The sequence below is a fragment of the Vigna unguiculata genome, chromosome 8 (genome assembly GCF_037176805.1).
Source record: "Vigna unguiculata cultivar grain cowpea cultivar isolate G323 ecotype 2 chromosome 8, ASM3717680v1, whole genome shotgun sequence".
Taxonomy (NCBI): domain Eukaryota; kingdom Viridiplantae; phylum Streptophyta; class Magnoliopsida; order Fabales; family Fabaceae; genus Vigna; species Vigna unguiculata.
The window spans coordinates 32,080,323-32,099,886 of record NC_140799.1 but is presented as its reverse complement, the minus strand read 5'-3'; the positions used below and the strand labels follow the sequence as shown (position 1 = coordinate 32,099,886).

The following is a 19,564-nucleotide window of genomic DNA, read 5'->3' as shown; positions in this document are numbered from 1 at the left end:
TTGAAGGGTGATGTTGGCAAGATGAAAGTGGATCCAAGATCTCTGGATTCGTTGGAAACAACGTTTGCGGCTGTAACAACAACACCATCCAACACTTTCACATTCACTCACAGAAACATAGACAAACACACTTTTATTTTGTTTTCGCATCCTATTTATCTATCAATCTTTCTGTTTCTCTCTCTAGCTTCTTTCCTAATTTCGCAAACTCGCGCGTGGGACTCAGTCTCTGCTGCATGCTCTTTCTCGCTCGCTTCCCCAATTCATGCTCTCTTCACTCTCTTCAGGTTCTAATTCTAAACCCCCTTCACATTTTCCCATGCAAAAATTCACGTGCAACACTCACTGCTCTATTGGGTCTCTCAAAATTATCTCAAGTTTCTGACTTTCAGTATTAGGCTATGGCGGTGCAATTGATCACTTGCTCTTACCCCCTTCATTCAGTTGACCCTCTGTTCTTTCCAATCTCTTGTTCCGTAGTTGCATCTACCAACTCCTGAATGTTTCTCATTCAATGTTCTTTACTTTGCCTTATTTATGATATGTTTAATTCTTGTTAAGTTTGTTCTTGACTTTCTATTATGACAGTGTAAGGTGTTTCTTTTGGTTTTTTTGATTGTGTTGTTTTCGAAACCGAAGTGTTAGAGATAATAAGTTGTTTGGCTCCATGTTGAGCTTCAGTTTCAATTCTTTAAAATCATGAGTAATCTTTGTATTGTATTATGTTATGAAATATAGCTTAGCAAGTTTTGTTTTGCTAGTGGTGAAAAGTGATGGGTAGGCGAAAAAACAAACCGCATCGAGCAGGTGGGATAATACTAGACCCAGATGCTTCTGCTGAGACAGAATTGAATAAACAAAATGTTGTAGAAGGAGGGGAAGAAGCAAAAGATAGTTATGGTGACATTGATAAGCCTTATTTTGTGGAGGTTGCTCGGTTGGATTGGTTGTCGGGTCAACACCTTGATATTTCTGAGATTGTTTTGAGGGATTTAAACTTGAGTGAAGGTTTTTCTGGTTTTGAATTGGCTGAGGATTTTTGTCGGGATCAGCAGTACTTGTTGAGATTTCGAGTATGTAATGTCAGTAATGTTCTTGGTCGAATTAAATTAGGCCATTGGCCTGTGTTACCCTATACTGATATTCATCTAGAGTTTGCGAGAAGAGTTACCGTTGACCATGTGGAAACTTATACAGTGTTGTTATCTGGTATTTTTGACGGACCTGATGAAGGTGTTACTGGTCTTCTTCACTTGGCAAGTTTGAAGTTTGTTACACTGAGGCCAGTTCTTGGGATTAGGCTTTCGGAGGAAATTTCCTCCCTCAGGGTAAGGGTTGAGGTACTAAAGAACGCCTTCAATGCATGTGAGTCGCTTCTTGATACTTCTAGACAACTATGGAAAAAGAGTATGGTAAATGTAATGTCTTGGTTGCGTCCAGAAATAATGACTTCAGAAGTTAGGTACGGGTTTAGCTGTATGAAAATGGATGGTGATCCACAGACAGAGATGGTAGATGACACTTGCAAAGCAAGGAAACATGCAAGGTTTGATCCTGCAGGTTTATATGAAGCCATAAAGCCTTCAAAGTAAGTTAAACATTCTCTTTGTCCTTGGATTCTAATTTAACGGTTAGAATAGTTGGTACAATGGTCAGTTGATCATACAATAACATAGTTCAATCTTCACCGAAGTCTAGTGGTAGTCAATCTCATGTCAAACATTTTGTTTATCTTTTTTGTTTATCTTTCATATATCTTGTGTACAGAGCAGAGCCAATGCTTGAAGATGACATACCAGAGTTACTTCCTAAATTGAGGCCATATCAAAGGCGTGCAGCTTTCTGGATGGTAGAAAGAGAGAAAGCAGTGGAAGAAAGTCAGGGTGAAACAGAAAGAAATCAGTTTCATTCTCCACTATGCATACCTGTGGATTTTCTGGACGCCAGTTCTCAAATGTTTTTCAATCCATTCAGGTAAGTTTTGTCTATGGGTTTTCAAAATATAATATCCAGGCATTCTTTTTTATTGTATTATTCATGTAAGGCTGGTCACTCTACCCCCCAACTATTATGAATTCATTCTCTCTTCCGTTGTGCTTATTTGAATTACAATGGCTTCAGTGGAAATATTTCATTGTACCCAGAGACTTCTTCGCCTTATGTATTTGGAGGCATTCTTGCTGGTAGGTCCCAACCTATGTTGCATATTTAATTTTTTTCCTCATATCGTCATGTAGATCTTTGCTACATTCTAGTTTGGATAGGTTCTAGATATTTACCACTGTAGAGAAACTACTGTTTTATATATAAAGAAATTCCTTTTTCTTGTTGGCCTCTTTTGTCATATTGAATTGACTGTTTACAGTCAAATTTATTGCATAATGAATAGTCCATTGGATCTTGTAGCTTTAGGATGATGAGTCCACTGATAGAATCTTGCTGTTGAAATTCTATCAATTCCTGTTTATATCAGCTGTTTTTTGGAACCATTCTTTGCCATCCACCAATGGCTTAGGTTTTATGGAGAGGTTGGTCTTTGACTTAGTATTATATTATAGTTGGTATTTATGTATGATATTATATACAAACTATATGGGTGTTGTATGCATATATACAATTGAAAATTCGGTCTTCTATGACTAATTTATTTTGATGCAACAGATGAGATGGGCTTGGGAAAAACTGTTGAATTGCTTTCTTGCATCTTTACTCATCGTAGATCAGCATCTGGAAGTGACATATTATTTGATTTAGATCCACAAATTAATGTGGACCAAAAAGTCACTTTGAAGAGAGTTAAAAGAGATCGTGTGGAGTGCATATGTGGAGCTGTGAGCGAAAGTCTTAAATATGAAGGACTGTGGGTTCAGTGTGACATTTGCGATGCTTGGCAACATGCGGATTGTGTTGGTTATTCACCGAAAGGAAAATATTTGAAATCAAAACACGGATCTGAAGGCAAGGCATATAAAACTACAGTATCTGTGAGGGATGGAGAATATGTATGTCATATGTGCTCTGAACTAATTCAAGCTACTGAATCTCCTATTGCCTCTGGCGCCACACTCATTGTCTGCCCTGCACCTATTTTGCCCCAGTGGCATGATGAAATTATACGGTATTTTTCTTAATCAGAACTACGAATGCTTTTTTTGTGTGAGTATGTCTGTGTTGCCTTAAGGAGGACTTGATCCTCCTACCCTATGTAATTCTGCGCAAGGATGTCTTACAAAGTGGGTTAGGGCCTAAGTCAACCCTTAAAACTAGTTTGTAAGTGAGGATTGTTCTCACTTATATATTGTATTTTGACACAATCTGTAGTCAATTTGGGACTTGGGTTTTCTGCATATTATGTGTGGACTAGGGACTAATGTGCTTGTTTCATGCTTTAGTATGTCTGTAAAGTATGATTTCGAGTGTAATGCCCTTTTAGTTATTTAATTTAGTTATAGTAAAATGTTCTCATTAACTTTATTTGTCATTATAGCCATACGCATCAGGGCTCCTTGAAAACTTGTGTCTACGAAGGTGTGCGAGAAACAACTTTTTCCAATACGTCTGTTATGGATATCAGTGATCTTGCTAGTGCTGACATTGTATTAACTACATATGATGTGCTTAAAGAGGATCTGTCTCATGATTCTGATAGGCATGAAGGTGATCGGCACTTTCTGAGGTTTCAAAAAAGGTTTGCCCTAAAGGCTGCAATATTCCCCCTTTGTTATTATATAATATGTAGGATATTTTATTTATACATTTCAAGACGAGTTTATGAGTTTGGTCGAGCTTTTCATCCATCAGTTTTGACTGTGTATTTGAGGTGTTATATTTTGTTTATGATTTCTAATCTTTAAACCTTTTCACGAACCATCCTCACCGATGTTATATTTTAGAAAAAATTTAGATCTCAGTATGTCTATTATGGTCCCAAGTGTTTTAGTAGCCTCTTTTTCCTTGTAGGTACCCTGTCATCCCAACTCTTCTTACGAGAATATATTGGTGGAGGGTTTGCTTGGATGAGGCACAAATGGTGGAAAGTAATACTACAGCTTCTACTGAAATGGCTCTAAGACTCCATTCAAAGTATCGATGGTGCATTACTGGTACCCCAATTCAGCGAAAACTTGATGACTTATATGGACTTCTAAGGTTCCTTGTGGCCAGTCCTTTTGATAAATACAGGTGGTGGACTGATGTTATTAGAGATCCTTATGAGGTATTTTCTTTTTAATTTAATGTTTTATGAACTTGGTGCGGACTGACTTTCCTTATTACTAGTTTTTTTTTTTTTTCTATTTTATACATAAAAATTGAGTATCAACTAGGAGTAAGCCTTTTTGCAATTACCTTCAAGTCCAAATTTTATTCTCATTTGACATGCTATAAGCCTTGTGTGTATAGAGGAAATCAATAACCTTTTTGTAATTTCATTTTAGTTTAGACATCTCCAGTTTTGTCATGTCCTGCATCTCAGCAGAGTTCAGAAAGGTTTGTAAATTTATCTTACTTAACTTTGCTATCACTCCATACTTATGCAGAAGGGAGATGTGGGAGCTATGGAGTTTACACACAAAGTTTTCAAACAAATCATGTGGCGTTCTTCTAAAAAACATGTTGCTGATGAATTGGACCTTCCATCCCAAGAGGAGTGTCTCTCTTGGCTTACTCTCTCACCAGTAGAGGAGCACTTTTACCAGAGGCAACATGAAACTTGTGTTAGAGATGCTCATGAAGTTATTGAAAGTTTGAGAAATGATATTCTTAATAGAAAAGGCCCAGGTTTTTGCTTAGTGCTGTGTAATTTCGTTTTATAAATCCTTTGAAAGAAATGTGCATCCATGATAATGATTGAACTTGCAATATTTGATGCATATTCCAGATGCTATCTCTTTGCAAAGTTCCTCTGATCCTTTAATCACTCACAACGAGGCAGGGAAGCTACTGAATGCTTTGCTGAAGCTTCGTCAAGCTTGTTGTCATCCCCAGGTTGGAAGTTCTGGGTTGCGCTCCCTACAGCAGACACCAATGACTATGGAAGAAATACTAATGGTATGTTACTTGGAAGGATCTTTGATTTGTTTTCACATACAATATACATTCGTCTGTCAATTTTTTATGCAACATGATCTGTAGGTTCTTATAAGCAAGACCAAAATCGAAGGTGAGGAAGCTCTCAGGAAGTTAGTTATTGCTTTGAATGCACTTGCAGCTATTGCTGCAATACAAAAAGATTTTTCTCAAGCTACATCACTGTACGGTGAAGCTCTTGCTTTGGCTGGAGAGCATGCTGAAGATTTTCGCCTGGATCCTTTGTTAAATATCCACATTCATCATAATCTTGCTGAAATACTTCCACTTGCTTCAAACTTTGCTTTAACATTGGCATCCAAAGGAAAACAATTCTCTGAAAATTCTGAATTTAAGATGACCAAAAGGCATTTAATTGTAAAGGTTGACAGTTGTCATGTGAAGAGGCAAAGAATAAGTGGCTGTGATTACATAAATGCAACCGTGCCGTCTGCAGAACCATCAAATGTTAGCCTTTTGGAAAATGACACAAAGGAGGATCAGGAATTTGATAATTTATCAGCCAGTTCTGTCAAATCTCTGATAGCAGAATGTGAAGATTCGAAACAGAAATTCTTGTCTGTCTTCAGTTCAAAGCTATCTGCAGCCCAACAGGAGTTTCAAAGTTCTTACATTCAGGTAAATATTTTCACCGGATCTTAAGGAAGAATTTGTTCACTTATATTGAACTTTGGGATTTGTTTATGTAAGTTGATTATTTCCTGCGAAATGTGATCAGATCTTAGCTGTGTATGTAATATTGTAACTATCCAATATTGGATATAACCAAACTATTTAATACTACATTTATTCCTAATACAGAGTTTGTCCACCATTAATTTAAGTCACAAAAACCGTTTCTATGATCATTTAAGTGAATTTTTTGAATGGTGCAAACTAACACCTTTTATGAGATTGATAAATATAGTGATGCTGGTATTGGATGGTCCTTTTAGGGAAAACCCCAGTCCTACATAGGCTAGAGATAGAACCTAGAAAGAGAATATTAGTCAGGAACAACCCTTGTCGTATAAATCAATTTTGTAGAGTTGAGTTAGACCAAAACTCACATTCTATCATGGCATTAAAACTTATCTTGAATCAGTTATAAGGGTCACCCACTTATTATCTACTCACCAAGCCCAATGGTGTTGTTGTGCATGAAGGGGTGTATTTGGCAAAACCAAGATAGAGCTTGAAGAGAGTATATAAGCGGGAAAAAGCCTTCACTCAACAAGTTGATTTTGTGGGGTTAAGTCTAAATTCACATTCAAATAGTCCTCCTACACGTGATCTAAGGCTAAACTAAGAAATATTTAAGGAGAGTAGATTTGGGGAGGATTCAAGATGAATGAATTCCTTCCAGTTTTCTTAGCTCATAGAAGGACCAAAGTTGTTATCCTTGGTTGGGAGCATAGGAGCATACATTGCTCTTATATTTTTGTAATATTAGAGTTCTAGAGAGAGAGAGAGAGAGAAAGGAAAAGGAAGTGAAACTAAAAATTATCCCTGTTTGTATTCAATTCAATTGATTCAATTGATTTACAAGAGTCTCTTTATATAGAACAAAGAGAAAGGTACAACTGTCATAGTAATAGCTAACAAGCCTAACTAACTGAATAACGAAAAGTTTTAACAAAACAGTAGCATGGAATTCAAAGTAAACAAAATTATCCTTAGCAGGTTTACTGACGCTAGTTAGAATTTTAGTGATAGTTGGATCATGAAGTAAATGATGAAGGGCTGAGGAAACGATATGATTATTAGGAGCTGAAAAATAGGAGGATCCAAAAGATTGGATTCGCCATTACCAATGTAAATGTTTCAGGACCTTCATTCATGAACATTGTGGTGAATGTTCTGACTATATCCAGTTATATGAAAGAAGCACTAAAACTAGGGAATGAATTGGAATAGTAATATGTAACAATCATTAAAACTAGGGAATGAATTGGAATCAGAATTTTGAATGTTGGGAGTAGGCAATGAACGTGCTCCAGTTATGGTTAGCAAAGCATCAGGGGGGTGTTGTAATTGCTATAAAGGAGGACATTGGTTGGTTGAAGGATATACAAGAAATGGAGCAGAGCATTGTTGGTGTTGAGGAAAATGTGAGTATATATTGTATTGAGCAAATGGATGAAAGTTTCTCTAGAAAATATGGCTTGAATTTCCTTGAGAATTTAAGTAAAAATAGCCTTGAGTGGGAGCCCAATAGTTCTGATCAAACTGGTGATAGCAAAGGGAAGCAATAGGTCCATACTTGAAGCATACTTGGCACTTCACTTTAGCAAAGTGTCCTCCACGACCACGATCACCACCTCTATAATCATAGTTGCAACCATCACGGAAGGAAGAGGATCCACGAAACTAGTGATATGAGCTTTTGCATCTTGGTTCTGCACATTCTAAGTCATCACTTCAGCAGTACTTCATTCTTTGAAATTGAATCAGGCGTGGTGCTTGAATTAGATTAACAGAAGCACAACTAAGAACAACTTTCTTTTGAAACTTTTTGAGCTGAGACTCTTGTGCTAGAAGAAGAGCTTCAGCTTCTTCAATAAGATGTTCAAGCCTACTTTCAATAACAAAAAGAACAGATTCATAGTCTTGAGGGAAACCTTTAAGGATCACATCAATGTGTTCTTAAAGAGAAACAGCATTTCCACCATTAGAGATATAAATGTAAACATTCAGTTATTCAGCTGGATGTTAGTTAGTTATCTGGGTTTTTCTGTTTTCTGTCATGATTAGTGTGTAACTGCTGTAACCTCTTTTGAGCCTATATGTGCTCAGCTTGTGTCTTCTTTCTTAATTAGTGAAATAATAATCAGTTTTCTTTCTGGTAATATTTTCTGTTTTCTCTCATACCAACATTCCGATACCCACAAAAGCAAGACAATAACCAATGCTTTCATTTTGAAGAAAACATTTCATCATGAAACAATTTTCAAGAGACGTGGAATGAAGTTCAGCACCAAGTTACTGCACTCTTGCTCATGTCTATTTGTGAAAATGCTCATGAAATTCATACCAAACCTGATAGGAATGAACACTTTCAAGAACACGAGAAAGGACGATTGCAATAGTGTAGATTGAAACCATGAAACCATGTCCACAATATATGATCTCGTTGTTCCCATGTCTATATGCTGGACTGATTTTTCCAGCTTCACAATCAGCTTCATTAAGAAATTGATGAAAAATAGACGGACTAACCATAAAGTGTTGAAGACAATGCAATTTAATTCTTGGTTCCACTTGTTGCTGCCAGCAAGAAGTTACAATTATCTAGTTTCTCTAAAATCTTCACATAGGTTGTGGAGGAAGGGGAATAAGGAGGGAATAGCTATGAAGAACCTTCAAGCTCTTCATATGTGTTTGTATTTAATTCAACTAATTTACAAGAGTCTCTTTATATACAACAAAGAGAAAGGTACAATTGTCATAGTAAGAGTTGGCATGTGTAATAACTAACTAAATGTCTACAAGTTTAACTACTAACAAACTAATAGGCAGCTAAGAAACATTGTAGCCATCTGAGTAATACAATACTCACGTGTAATGAATTTTTTTCTCCAAAATCAATGCAAATCTTTTTTCTTCAGATAGTAAGTTGAATCCTATAAAAGACTAACCATATACCTTGGTTTGCCAGTTCATTTTCAATCAAAATGAATCACAGAATTCGTGCCTGCCTTCTGTTTTCATAGTTAAAAAAGGAAAGAATGCAAGATGTGTTGTTTCTAGAGGTGAAAAAAAATAAATATGATCACTAATTTTGTTTCATTTTGAGGATAAGCAATTTTTATATTATTTAGTAACTACATGAGATATATAGTAGTGTGAAATCATGTTGAGATGCTTTATTATGCTATAATTATGAAGATCGAATCTGCTCAAGTTTTTTTTCCTTTCTTTGATGATATTTTCTGTAAATGACATTTGTATTTTTTGTAGGTCAGTAATGCTTATCGTGACAATCGAACAGATCAAAATACATTTTGGTGGTTAGAAGCACTCCATCATGCTGAGCAGAGCAAAGATTTCTCCACTGAGTTGATTAGAAAGATTGAAGAAGCCATCTCAGGAACTTCAAGCAATTCAAAGTCATCAAGAATAACTGCTCGGTCAGTCAGGCTTTGACTATTTAACACAATTGTCAAGTACTACAGTTTTAACCGTATCCATATACTTGACTTTCTCTTTTATGCTCTTGATCTTTATATGTAGATTCACCGTAAAAAAGTTGCTAAACAATGTAATACATTTAAAACTGATATCAACAACATACAATATCCAGTTATGAACAGTGTTCTAATATATAGTTATTACTGGTCATTTTCATATATGTTGTCAGTAACTCTTATAAGGTGGACTTTAAGCCTAACTTAACTTTATAAAACCATCTTGAAAGGTGAGGTTTGTACCTATCTATTTATTTATTACAATTTGGCTAAATTTCTAGTCGACTTGAGATCTTCAACAATGACTGTTGGGAAAACCTCAAGTTCCTCATTGAGATAGAGCCTAAAAGAGAGTAGATGGAGACAATTCTCACTTTACAAGACAAATTTGTAGGATAATTAGACTTTAATTTACATTATAAGATTGTACCAACATATATCAAAGATTTATCATTATAGAAGGATAATCCATCATATTATCCATGTACCAAACCAATAGTGTTGGACAACAAATGTATTTAAAAAGAGCCAAGTTCCACATTGGCTAGAGAAAGAGCCTAAGTCAGAGTATATAAGGGAAGCAATCCTTACCTTACAAATTGGTTTTGTGGGGTTAAGTTAGGTCTAAAAGACTAAAACCCACATTCTAAGAATTACATAACTTTCATTGCTATAGTTATTTGTCAAAAAGTTCATTAATGGTTTTCCATACAATGCAAAATGTCATTTTAGTTTGTGCTGAAATTGAACTTAATTATTAAGAGTGTGCAGTAATGATCAAACTTCTACATCTAACCACTTGGTTAGAGAGGCTTTGGTTCCATGTCAAATACGAATAATCAATAGCTTAAGCAATTAGTAAACTCTTATGAATGATTTTAAATCTCTAATACATGGCTTTGGGAGGGATCTTCTATTGTGCAACCAGATTTCAAAATTATTTACTAAGATATTTTGATAGATAGCTTCTGGTAACTTGACTGTGAGATCGCTATTACTGATGCGTGTTGCTTTTAATCCAGTTTCCGAAGCATAAGCTCTCTAAAGTATCAAATTCAGACAGGTTTGGATCAGTTAGAGGCCTCTAGAAAAACACTACTAGATCGACTGTTAGAAATTGATCAGACTATGGAAAAACCAAAAGAAGAAGATATTGAACGTGTGGGTAAATGTCGAAATTGTCAGCCTAATTGTGATGGTCCCCCATGTGTTTTGTGCGAGCTAGATGAATTGTTTCAGGTTTACTGCATAATTTATCTGTCAATTTTCTTCATCTTGTGTCTAATGAATGTAATATGGTCTCATGATTTATTTTTTTCCTCAGGATTATGAAGCAAGACTCTTCGTTCTTAAGAATGATCGTGGAGGGATAATTTCATCTGCTGAGGAGGCAGTAGATTTTCAGAAGAAAAACTTTGCACTAAATCATTTTCTCTCAAAGCTATCACAATCTAGTAACAGTTCTACAACATCTGATATCGGTCATGAAGAATCAAAGAAAAGGAATGTTGGACAAAGAGTAGTGGTGAGTTACTTCATTTGATTGACATTTTCTTTGGGTCATAGACTACTGCATATTTATTATACCTCTTCTCTCTCTCTCTCTCTCCTGTTGTTTTAAAGAGGATTCTTCTCTTTTATTGATATAAGAGCATCTGCAGTGCAAGAGTCTTCTTAGAAACAAGGTCGTGTTCTAATTTAAATGAATCCCATTACGTTACATCACTTCTCAACAACTCTTGCTATATATTTATAATTCAACGCTGAGGTCATATAAGAACCCCATACTTCAATTTGTTAATACTTAAAAACGTAAGAACCCACACTTGAAATATTTTATTTATTGTTAAGACCTGGTATTTAAGCTCTCTCCAATTAGAGTTTCTTATAAGACCTGATGCTTAAATTTAAGAACCTTCTTAAGATCTCTGCATTGGAAATATTCAGTCTATATTGAAAGAGAGTTTTGAATTGTTATAATAAGGAAATCAAAATGGAGAAAAGGACTCCTGAAATATATCAATGGAGTCAACATCATGTTCAATCATTGTTGAGGAAAATTCGCAATTTTTGAGAATTCTTGTATTACATTCGACTGTTATAAATGTTCCTTAATATATTGTTCCGAAGTGTCAAGATGCACTGTATGGCAAATTAGATTCCAAGGCTGACCATCAACAATGATTGGCTAATGTTCTCATTTCGAGCAAATTTGGTTAGTATTTTGAAACTTGTAACCTTACCTTTTTAATCTTCCAAATTGATTATGTTTTAGGTTTCAAGATCAGCATCTGAAATGGAGCTAATTCTTGGAGTTATAAAGAACTACTGCAAGGCTAGATTAGGAAGGGACTCTGTCTCGGCTGCTACCAAGGATTTACATGTTTTTGAGGTATAGCCTTATGAAATATTTTCTATGGATAGGATTCCTCAAGGAGTTATTAAATTAATCTAAAGTGTTTTTATTTTCAATTTTAATCTTCTCTCCTCCCAAAATACATGTAAACCTTTTCAGGATTGTTTAATTGTGCTCAGTAAAAAAGTAATTGACTGACAGTTGTAAAACTTTTAAAAGCTAAGATTATCTGTAATAACAATTTTGATTGACTTGGTTCCTTTCCTCTGTTGTTGACTTATAAGGGAATGCGAAAGGAGTTTGGCCATGCAAGGTCTTTGGCATTAGCTCAAGCTCAGTATCTGCGTGCACATGATGAAATAAAGATGGCTGTTTCCCGTCTGCACCTAAGGACAAGTGAAGATGATAAATCTCTCGATGCTTTAGGTGAAAATGAATTAACTGCTGCTAGCTCCAACTTTTCCCACGAAAAGTTTATGTCATTGACCATGTTGTCCCAGACGAAAGGAAAACTCCGCTACTTAAAGGTATAAAGAAATAACCGTTAGAAATTTGTATATAATGAACTGTTTTCGCTTACTCTTTATACATACATACATATATACATATATATACACATACATACATATATACATATATATATATACATATATATATATATATACATATATATATATATGTGTATATATATATATGTATATATATATATATATATATGTATATACATTGAATCTTTTCATTAATAATTGATATATCTATAAAATCCCTTATGGGCATCTATATAACTTTTTAGAGAGGTGGAGGTTCTATTACAAAGTGGTTAGTTTAATCCTTGTAGTCTTCATTCTTCGTAGTTAATTTAAAAATTTTAGCACCAGGTGGACTAGTCTATTGTTCATGCTTCAGTCTCACCATGAGGTGGGTCGGGTAGTATGTTTGAAACATAAAATCATTTTGAGAATTGGTTCTTGACAATAATAATCATGAATTGCTATATGAGACGTGTGAAATAAATCTGAATGGTCATATAAGAGTTCATTTATAAACCTAATTTTGTTATAAGAAACTTGTATACATACGAAATTAAATGAATAACCAAAGGAAACCTTTACTACCTAAAAGATTCAGTGATTCCCATTTTTGTCCTCGAAATTCTTTTTACTTTTAGCTTCCCAAGATTACATTGTATATGTTAAGATGTCTCATGTCGTGTTTCGTGGTTATTAGTATTGTTAAGGATACACTACTCACGGATGTAACTGTCAGTTGAAACTGTTAGTTATATTTCTGTTAGCTGTAACATTCAGCTGTTATAGTTTGTTTGTGTTCAGATGCTTTAAATCTGGACAGTCGTCATTTCTATAAATAATTTTGTACTCTTTTCCTTAAAGCTTTAGGATATTAACAAATATGGCTATGGTACTCTTTGGAAGACTTGAGCAAACCTCTCCCCTAGCTAGGCCCTTTTTGCTTCTAATATATGTCGATACTATCATTCTGTCAACACTTCTATGCCAATATTAATGAGGGTTGTCAATTGATGATTTTTCACTGTTCTGTTTCTAGCATGAACTCATAAGACTTGCAAGGTTCTAAATTGTGGTCGTGGAGTCCTCAAAATATTGACATTGCAAAATTACACCTAAACGCTGTCGTAATTGCAGTTACAATGCAGTTTGGGAGACCCCTAAAACCTTGATGTTGTGACCAACATTGTAATTTTGGCCTGTGCTTTAAAACTTTGTAAAGAGTTTAATGGTTGCACATCTAGGGTCTGCCTATAAAAAATTTGGTCAAAAAAACTTCATATGGCAGGTGCACTAAAAATGAACATAACAGTGAAATATTTGAGTGCTGAAATGTTTCGATTTAATCTTAAACATGAGACTTTCATAAAAGGAAGTTGGGACTTGAGAGAATACTTTATACTTAGAGACCAATATTTGTTTGACATTTAAATAACCGTCTTAAGTTGATGATCCACCTGTGTTTTTATCTTCCTAGGTGACTACTATTACCAATCTAACTAAAAATTCAAAATGATATTTTTTAATTCCCCACTAAGATTCCCTGGAATATGATATTTCTTTTCTGACTTGGAAAGCTGAACCATTTTTCAGGGTTTAGTTCAATCCAAGCAAAAAATGCAATTTGAAAGTCCAAACGGCTCTTCAATCTCAGGAGAAACAACTGCAATGTCAAACTCTACAGAAGAGAAGGCTGCACTTATAGCTAAAACTGATGATGAAACATGCCCGGTCTGCCAAGAAAAGCTAGGCAATCAGAAGATGGTTTTTCCATGTGGGCATGTTACATGCTGTAAATGTAAGTATTATACTAGGAAACTTTATATCATCATTATTTAGTTGTGTTGGAGATTTAATAAAGACATTTGGTCTTCACCTAGCAACTTAAGCTTTTAGGAGAGTTGGTTATTGGCATGATTTTGGAGCCTATATGATCAAGAACTTGGAATTTGGTCCTTGTTCATTTCATTCTTCTAGATAAAACGTTGAATTTTTATACGGTAAATATGAGTCTCTGTGTGTAAAAGGGCTCTAATGAAACCATTCTATTGTCATTATCTAATAGCTTAAGATTTCAATAGATTTTGATAAGTTGTTGAGTCCTGCACATATTCAATCTGTTAGCAGACATATAGTTGGTGTATATTATATAGAAAATATTTTGTATCCTTTGTCTTTTATGCTTTACTAAAAAATACTGGTATACTGAATTCGCATTGATCATCTGCATTTCTCCATGTCCACATAAAACATGAAGAAAGAAAATAGTATCAGGATGCATAGCCTGTACTCTTCTAGTATTACACTCATCCATCTTTGTTCAACAGACATACAGTTAAACATTTATTGACATCGAAATGAATATTATATGAAAATTAACTATGCATCTACTTTTACAGGTTTATTTGCTATGACTGAGAAAAGACTTCAAAATAGCAAGCTTCATAATTGGGTGATGTGCCCTACATGTCGGCAGCATACTGATTTTGGAAACATTGCCTATGCAGTTGATTCACAGAATGAATCTTCCAATCTTTCAGAGCTGCATACAAACGACAGCAGTGAAATATGTGAAGCATCCATTAGTGTCAAAGGATCATATGGGACTAAGGTTTTTTTCTGCACAAGATCTTTTCTATTGATACCCCTAAGATAGACAAGCATAATTCCTTTCTACAAGTACACATACCACTACCCAGGATACACTTTATTTTTCTTAATTCTGAACTTTCATGGTTTTTTACTTTTTTGCACTGAATATTTTACTCGTAATTCCATGAAACAAATTTCAATGTTTGTTGCCTGCAAACCCTTTTTCTTTGATATAGGCTTGTGTCTGTCATTGTTGGACTTCAAAAACTGGCATGTAGAGTTGATTGTGTCTCTCGGCATATAGTTTAGACTTCAATTCTTTTGACTGCATTGTTGTGATATTGAGATGCTTTTCGTTTTATATGCAACATGGCAAATTGATTTTCTGTGAGATTAAATTTCCATAGACTAATTAAGCTGGTAAACCAATACTGGTTAAGAAAATTTCTATTTGTAACTAGATATAAAACCATTTTCAGCTGCCTCGAGCATCTTAAGCTATTAGTAGAATAGGTTTGTTCATGTTGAATTAGAGCGCATACAATGACCAAAAGTGTATACAAATTTGTGCTAGATACATATGCTAATAACCGATCTTTTAATTTTAAATATGTTATAATACATATTAGAGTCAAATATATTCTTTGTCCCTTAAGTTTAAGTGAAAATTAGAGTTAATCTCTCTTCAAAACTTTAGACTAATTTAGTCCCTAATATTTAGACATGCGTGAATTTAGTTCTTTTAACCGAATTTTATTAAGTTTATTTAACGTTTTAAATGCGCTTTTCAGCTAACATTGAAGCGAAAATATGTCAAACAGTATAAACAACTTAGATATTATCATGAAACGCGTTTGAAACGTCAAATAAACTTAACAAAATTTGTTCAAAAGAATTAAATTTAGACATTTTTAAAGTTGAGAGACTAAATTGGATCAAAGTTTTGAACCGGAACTAATTCTAGTTTTCATTTAAAGTTAGGGGACGAAAAGCATATTTAACCCTATATATTATAAATTGCTAAATAACTGATATGAATATTAATTTGTTCGAAATATAGTTTATTATACTATGTTAGGAAGGATTATGATCAATCTAATAAGTTTTATTTGATCACATAGTGTTTGTGTTGTGGTGTCTATTATAATTTCATATTGCCAAAGGGTTTAGGAAAATAGTCTATCATCGTAGAGACAGGGATACCATTCAAAGACTATCTCCAAAAGAAGATTAAGATTTTTTTAAATTTTAATATCCATTATAAATGTGTCTAACATTTCTCAAAATATATTGTTGCTACATTTTACATTGTAATTTGCTTGCTTTAGAAAATAAGACATGCTTTGGCATATTTGATTTATACCATATCCCTTGTGCCTTCTAACTCTTGTATTCCTCATATTTTTTTATATTTGGTTTAGATTGAAGCAGTCACAAGAAGAATATTGTGGGTAAAGGCTAATGATCATAATGCAAAAGTTCTTGTATTTTCAAGTTGGAATGATGTACTTGATGTATTGGAGCATGCCTTTACTGCCAATAACATTACCTTCATCCGGATGAAGGGAGGCAGGTATGATAATCTGTGCAGTTACTATTTCTCCATTTATTTGTGTTTTTATGCTGGGATACTAGATATTCACTTGGGGGTAAAATAAAATACAAGATAGGCAAAGAGAAGATTATGACTAAGATCCTATTGTGGTCCCACACATTTATTTTCTCCCCAACACATTCCTATGTTTCTACCTTTTCTCATTTTAGCCTCACAAGGTTGTAATTTTCTTCAACATGGTCTAGTTGTGTTGGATCTTAGATTCAACATATATAACCTGTCTCCCAACTATTAGAAGATTGAACTATATTAAGTTGGATCATAGGTATTTTTATCATGAATTTGGTGTGATCCCTCATGTTTTCCTGTTTGTTATCTTTTTCTTTTTTTTAATAAAATATTCATGTTATGGTGTCTAATACAAGCTTATGAAGAATTAGATTAAGGTGGATCGAGTCAGATTGAGTCGTAGTTATCTCACCCCGTGAATAACCCTAGTATAGTCCATAAAATTGGTTCAGAGGATTATTTCTTATGGAACCATCTAGGATTTGCTTCAGTTAATAAGAATGGCTGATGATCTGCTACTTGGACAATCAGCCTATTTCAACTTTCTCATACTGATATCATTTTGGTTATGAATTTGAATTCAGAAAAGCACATGTTGCCATCAGTCAATTCAGAGGAAAACAGAATGATACAAAAGGATGTGAGGGGTCAACACCAAAATCTATTCAGGTGTTGCTGCTTTTAATCCAACATGGTGCCAATGGACTCAATCTTTTGGAAGCACAGCATGTGGTTCTTGTAGAGCCATTGCTGAATCCAGCTGCTGAAGCACAAGCAATCAGTCGTGTACATCGGATTGGACAAAAAAACAAGACCCTCATTCATCGTTTCATTGTAAGCACTGTTGTATCTCTCTCCCTATCCTTCATGTGCCAACTCAATGTAACTGTTGTCCTTTTTTATATTGCTGTCATACAAATAAATTCAACACATTTTCTGTTCTTATAGCTTCGTTCTTGTATGTGTTAGGTAAAAGACACGGTTGAAGAGAGTCTATACAAATTGAACAGAAGCAGGAGCAATCATTCATTCATCAGTGGAAACACTAAAAATCAAGATCAACCTGTTTTGACCCTGAAGGATGTGGAAGCCTTGCTGTCTAGGGCACCACTTACAATGCCAGAAAGTGAAGAAAATCATAGCACAAACACAAATCTTAGACACTTGCCACCATCAGTAGCCGCTGCTATAGCTGCTGAGAAGAGACTTAATGAACAAAGGACATGATTTTGCTTCTCTCTTTGTTCCATAGATGGGTTGCATTGCATTTCAAAGATGCCACTAAACACAAATGCAGTAATTTCAAGAGGCAAGAGGAGATGCATGCAATGCAATAATCTCAGCTGTAGATTCTTCCAACCAAAAAAAATTCTGTGATATTTATAAATTTATTTATTCTTGTACATAATTTTAGTTATATTAAGGTTTTAAGTGTTGAGTAGAAATCTGTAAAATATATATTAATCCTGTAGCACCTTTGTTAATCTCTTCATGTAAACTTCGTACACCCAAAATTGTATCCCACTAATTAATTCACAAACTGATTTAGTTATTTTAGTCTTCCCAACTAGAGTCTAAACAATTAGTGAAATGGGAAAATAAATATTAGAAATTATGAGTGTTTTGGAAATCATTGAAGCTGTTACGTATTTCAATAAACTTTTTAGTTCGTTGATGAGAGTTTAGAGCACCGAGTAATTATAAATTTGTTAACTTAGAAACAATACTAAAGCTACTGTTTGTACCTTTTTTTAGTTGAATTTAAGTTTCACCATCATAATTTGCATAATTTTTTAGTACAATTTTTTATTACGTTAATTATTGAAGTAAAACGGGCAGATAATTGGGTTTCTTGATAATATTAATTTTCTAAACCATCACTTTCGTAAGAAAAATAGAACTTATTTTTATGATATCTATGCTTCAAGATAATGCCATCTGATTATAGCAGTGCTTTGTTTTAGCAAAAGAAATTTGTTAAAGTACAACTCTAATTTTAATTGAGACACAATAACATCAATATCTAAAATATTGTATCTTTCAACTTTTAATTAAATAATTCAGTCACCTGCAAGATAATTGTAAAAAAGGTTATTTAAAGTACATTAGACTTATTTCAAAAACAAAAAATTGATAAAAACCAAGTTTTGGCAGACAAATTAAGAGGACATTTTAAAACATATTTGTGTTATTTGTGTCACATGAAGTAGCAATGGTTGTTTTCAACACGTGGTCTCTTTCTATCTTGCCAAATGCTGTTAAGAGGACCTCCAAAATTCTGGAAAGCCCTGTTACTATTCTAGAAAGATGCCACCTGTATACATTAACTATTGGCCACTGTTTCCTCTGCTTCAAACCCTTATATATAGATATAGTATCTCATCACGAAGATTCATACATAATTCAACACAATCCATCATGATAGGGTCTTTGTATGTTGCTGGTTCCATCAAGATCTCTTCTCTTTCTATCAGTAACCCCAGTAACCCTGCTATTCCATGTCAAACCCTTGTCTCTTCAAATAAAGTGACACCAACATCAGTTACCATGGCGAAAGGTTTGAGCTTCAAGATCAGCACTTCTTGTCAAAGCCATGCTTCTTTTGTGGTGCAACGGAAAAAGAATAATAATGGGGATAATGGGTTTGTGGTAGGGTGTGCAAAATGGGGTTTGGAGAGAGAAGTGGAAGATGAGATGAAAACACATGAAGATGAGGACAAGGGTAGGAGTGGAATGGCAAGGTTTAGACATAAGTGTGGAGAAAGAGAGGGGATTGTGGAGCTGTTGGAGTGCTTGGAAAGGGAAGCAATAATGGGTGAAGATGTGGGAAAAGATCCTACTGATTACAACCGAAGGGCTAAGATATTTGATAGAAGCTCTCAAGTATTCCAAGCTCTCAAAGAACATAACACTGATGTTTTCCCACAAGAGTCTTCCTAATAGCAGGAAGTAGCTTTGTTTTCATTTTGACTCCATACTTGTATTTGAAATAAACAAATAGAATTTGGTCATTTAGATACATAAATGAACTACATAGTACTCAGAACTTCTCTTTATTATATGTTGTGTCTTAATTTTCTTATTCAATGTTGAGAAACCAAGCTACAGTCAAGTGAAATGAAACTGAAACCGAAACCTGAGAACATTGACAGAGTTTGAGTTTAATTTGAACACACCACTTATATCAAAATTAAGTAATATTACCTTGTGT

The 19,564-nt window shown here is 34.4% G+C and overlaps 2 protein-coding genes across 2 annotated transcripts; both read left to right on the top strand.

Moving 5' to 3' along the window:
* The first annotated feature begins 24 nt into the window (after window positions 1-24).
* LOC114194072 (RING-finger, DEAD-like helicase, PHD and SNF2 domain-containing protein) lies at window positions 25-17,905 on the top strand. Its single transcript, XM_028084115.2, has 20 exons — window positions 25-287; window positions 762-1,588; window positions 1,768-1,974; window positions 2,122-2,183; window positions 2,662-3,118; window positions 3,488-3,688; window positions 3,961-4,216; window positions 4,539-4,779; window positions 4,880-5,049; window positions 5,134-5,706; window positions 9,028-9,197; window positions 10,277-10,493; window positions 10,579-10,779; window positions 11,530-11,646; window positions 11,895-12,137; window positions 13,731-13,935; window positions 14,537-14,748; window positions 16,151-16,302; window positions 16,938-17,187; window positions 17,323-17,905. The coding sequence occupies exons 2-20, from the start codon at window positions 774-776 to the stop codon at window positions 17,578-17,580; spliced, it is 5,007 nt and encodes a 1,668-aa protein (XP_027939916.1). The 5' UTR covers window positions 25-287; window positions 762-773; the 3' UTR covers window positions 17,581-17,905.
* An 812-nt stretch (window positions 17,906-18,717) lies between these two features.
* Window positions 18,718-19,412, top strand: LOC114195396 (uncharacterized). The gene has a single exon (XM_028085850.2). The coding sequence runs from the start codon at window positions 18,772-18,774 to the stop codon at window positions 19,291-19,293; it is 522 nt and encodes a 173-aa protein (XP_027941651.1). The 5' UTR covers window positions 18,718-18,771; the 3' UTR covers window positions 19,294-19,412.
* Window positions 19,413-19,564: the final 152 nt, after the last annotated feature.

Excerpts from the sequence above, each read along its gene's own strand:
- LOC114194072 (XM_028084115.2), top strand. The coding sequence starts at position 774 with ATGGGTAGGCGAAAAAACAAACCGCATCGAGCAGGTGGGATAATACTA. Across the intron at positions 4,217-4,538 it reads TTATTAGAGATCCTTATGAG|AAGGGAGATGTGGGAGCTAT; the intron begins GTATTTTCTTTT and ends ATACTTATGCAG. Across the intron at positions 9,198-10,276 it reads TCATCAAGAATAACTGCTCG|TTTCCGAAGCATAAGCTCTC; the intron begins GTCAGTCAGGCT and ends CTTTTAATCCAG.
- LOC114195396 (XM_028085850.2), top strand. The coding sequence starts at position 18,772 with ATGATAGGGTCTTTGTATGTTGCTGGTTCCATCAAGATCTCTTCTCTT.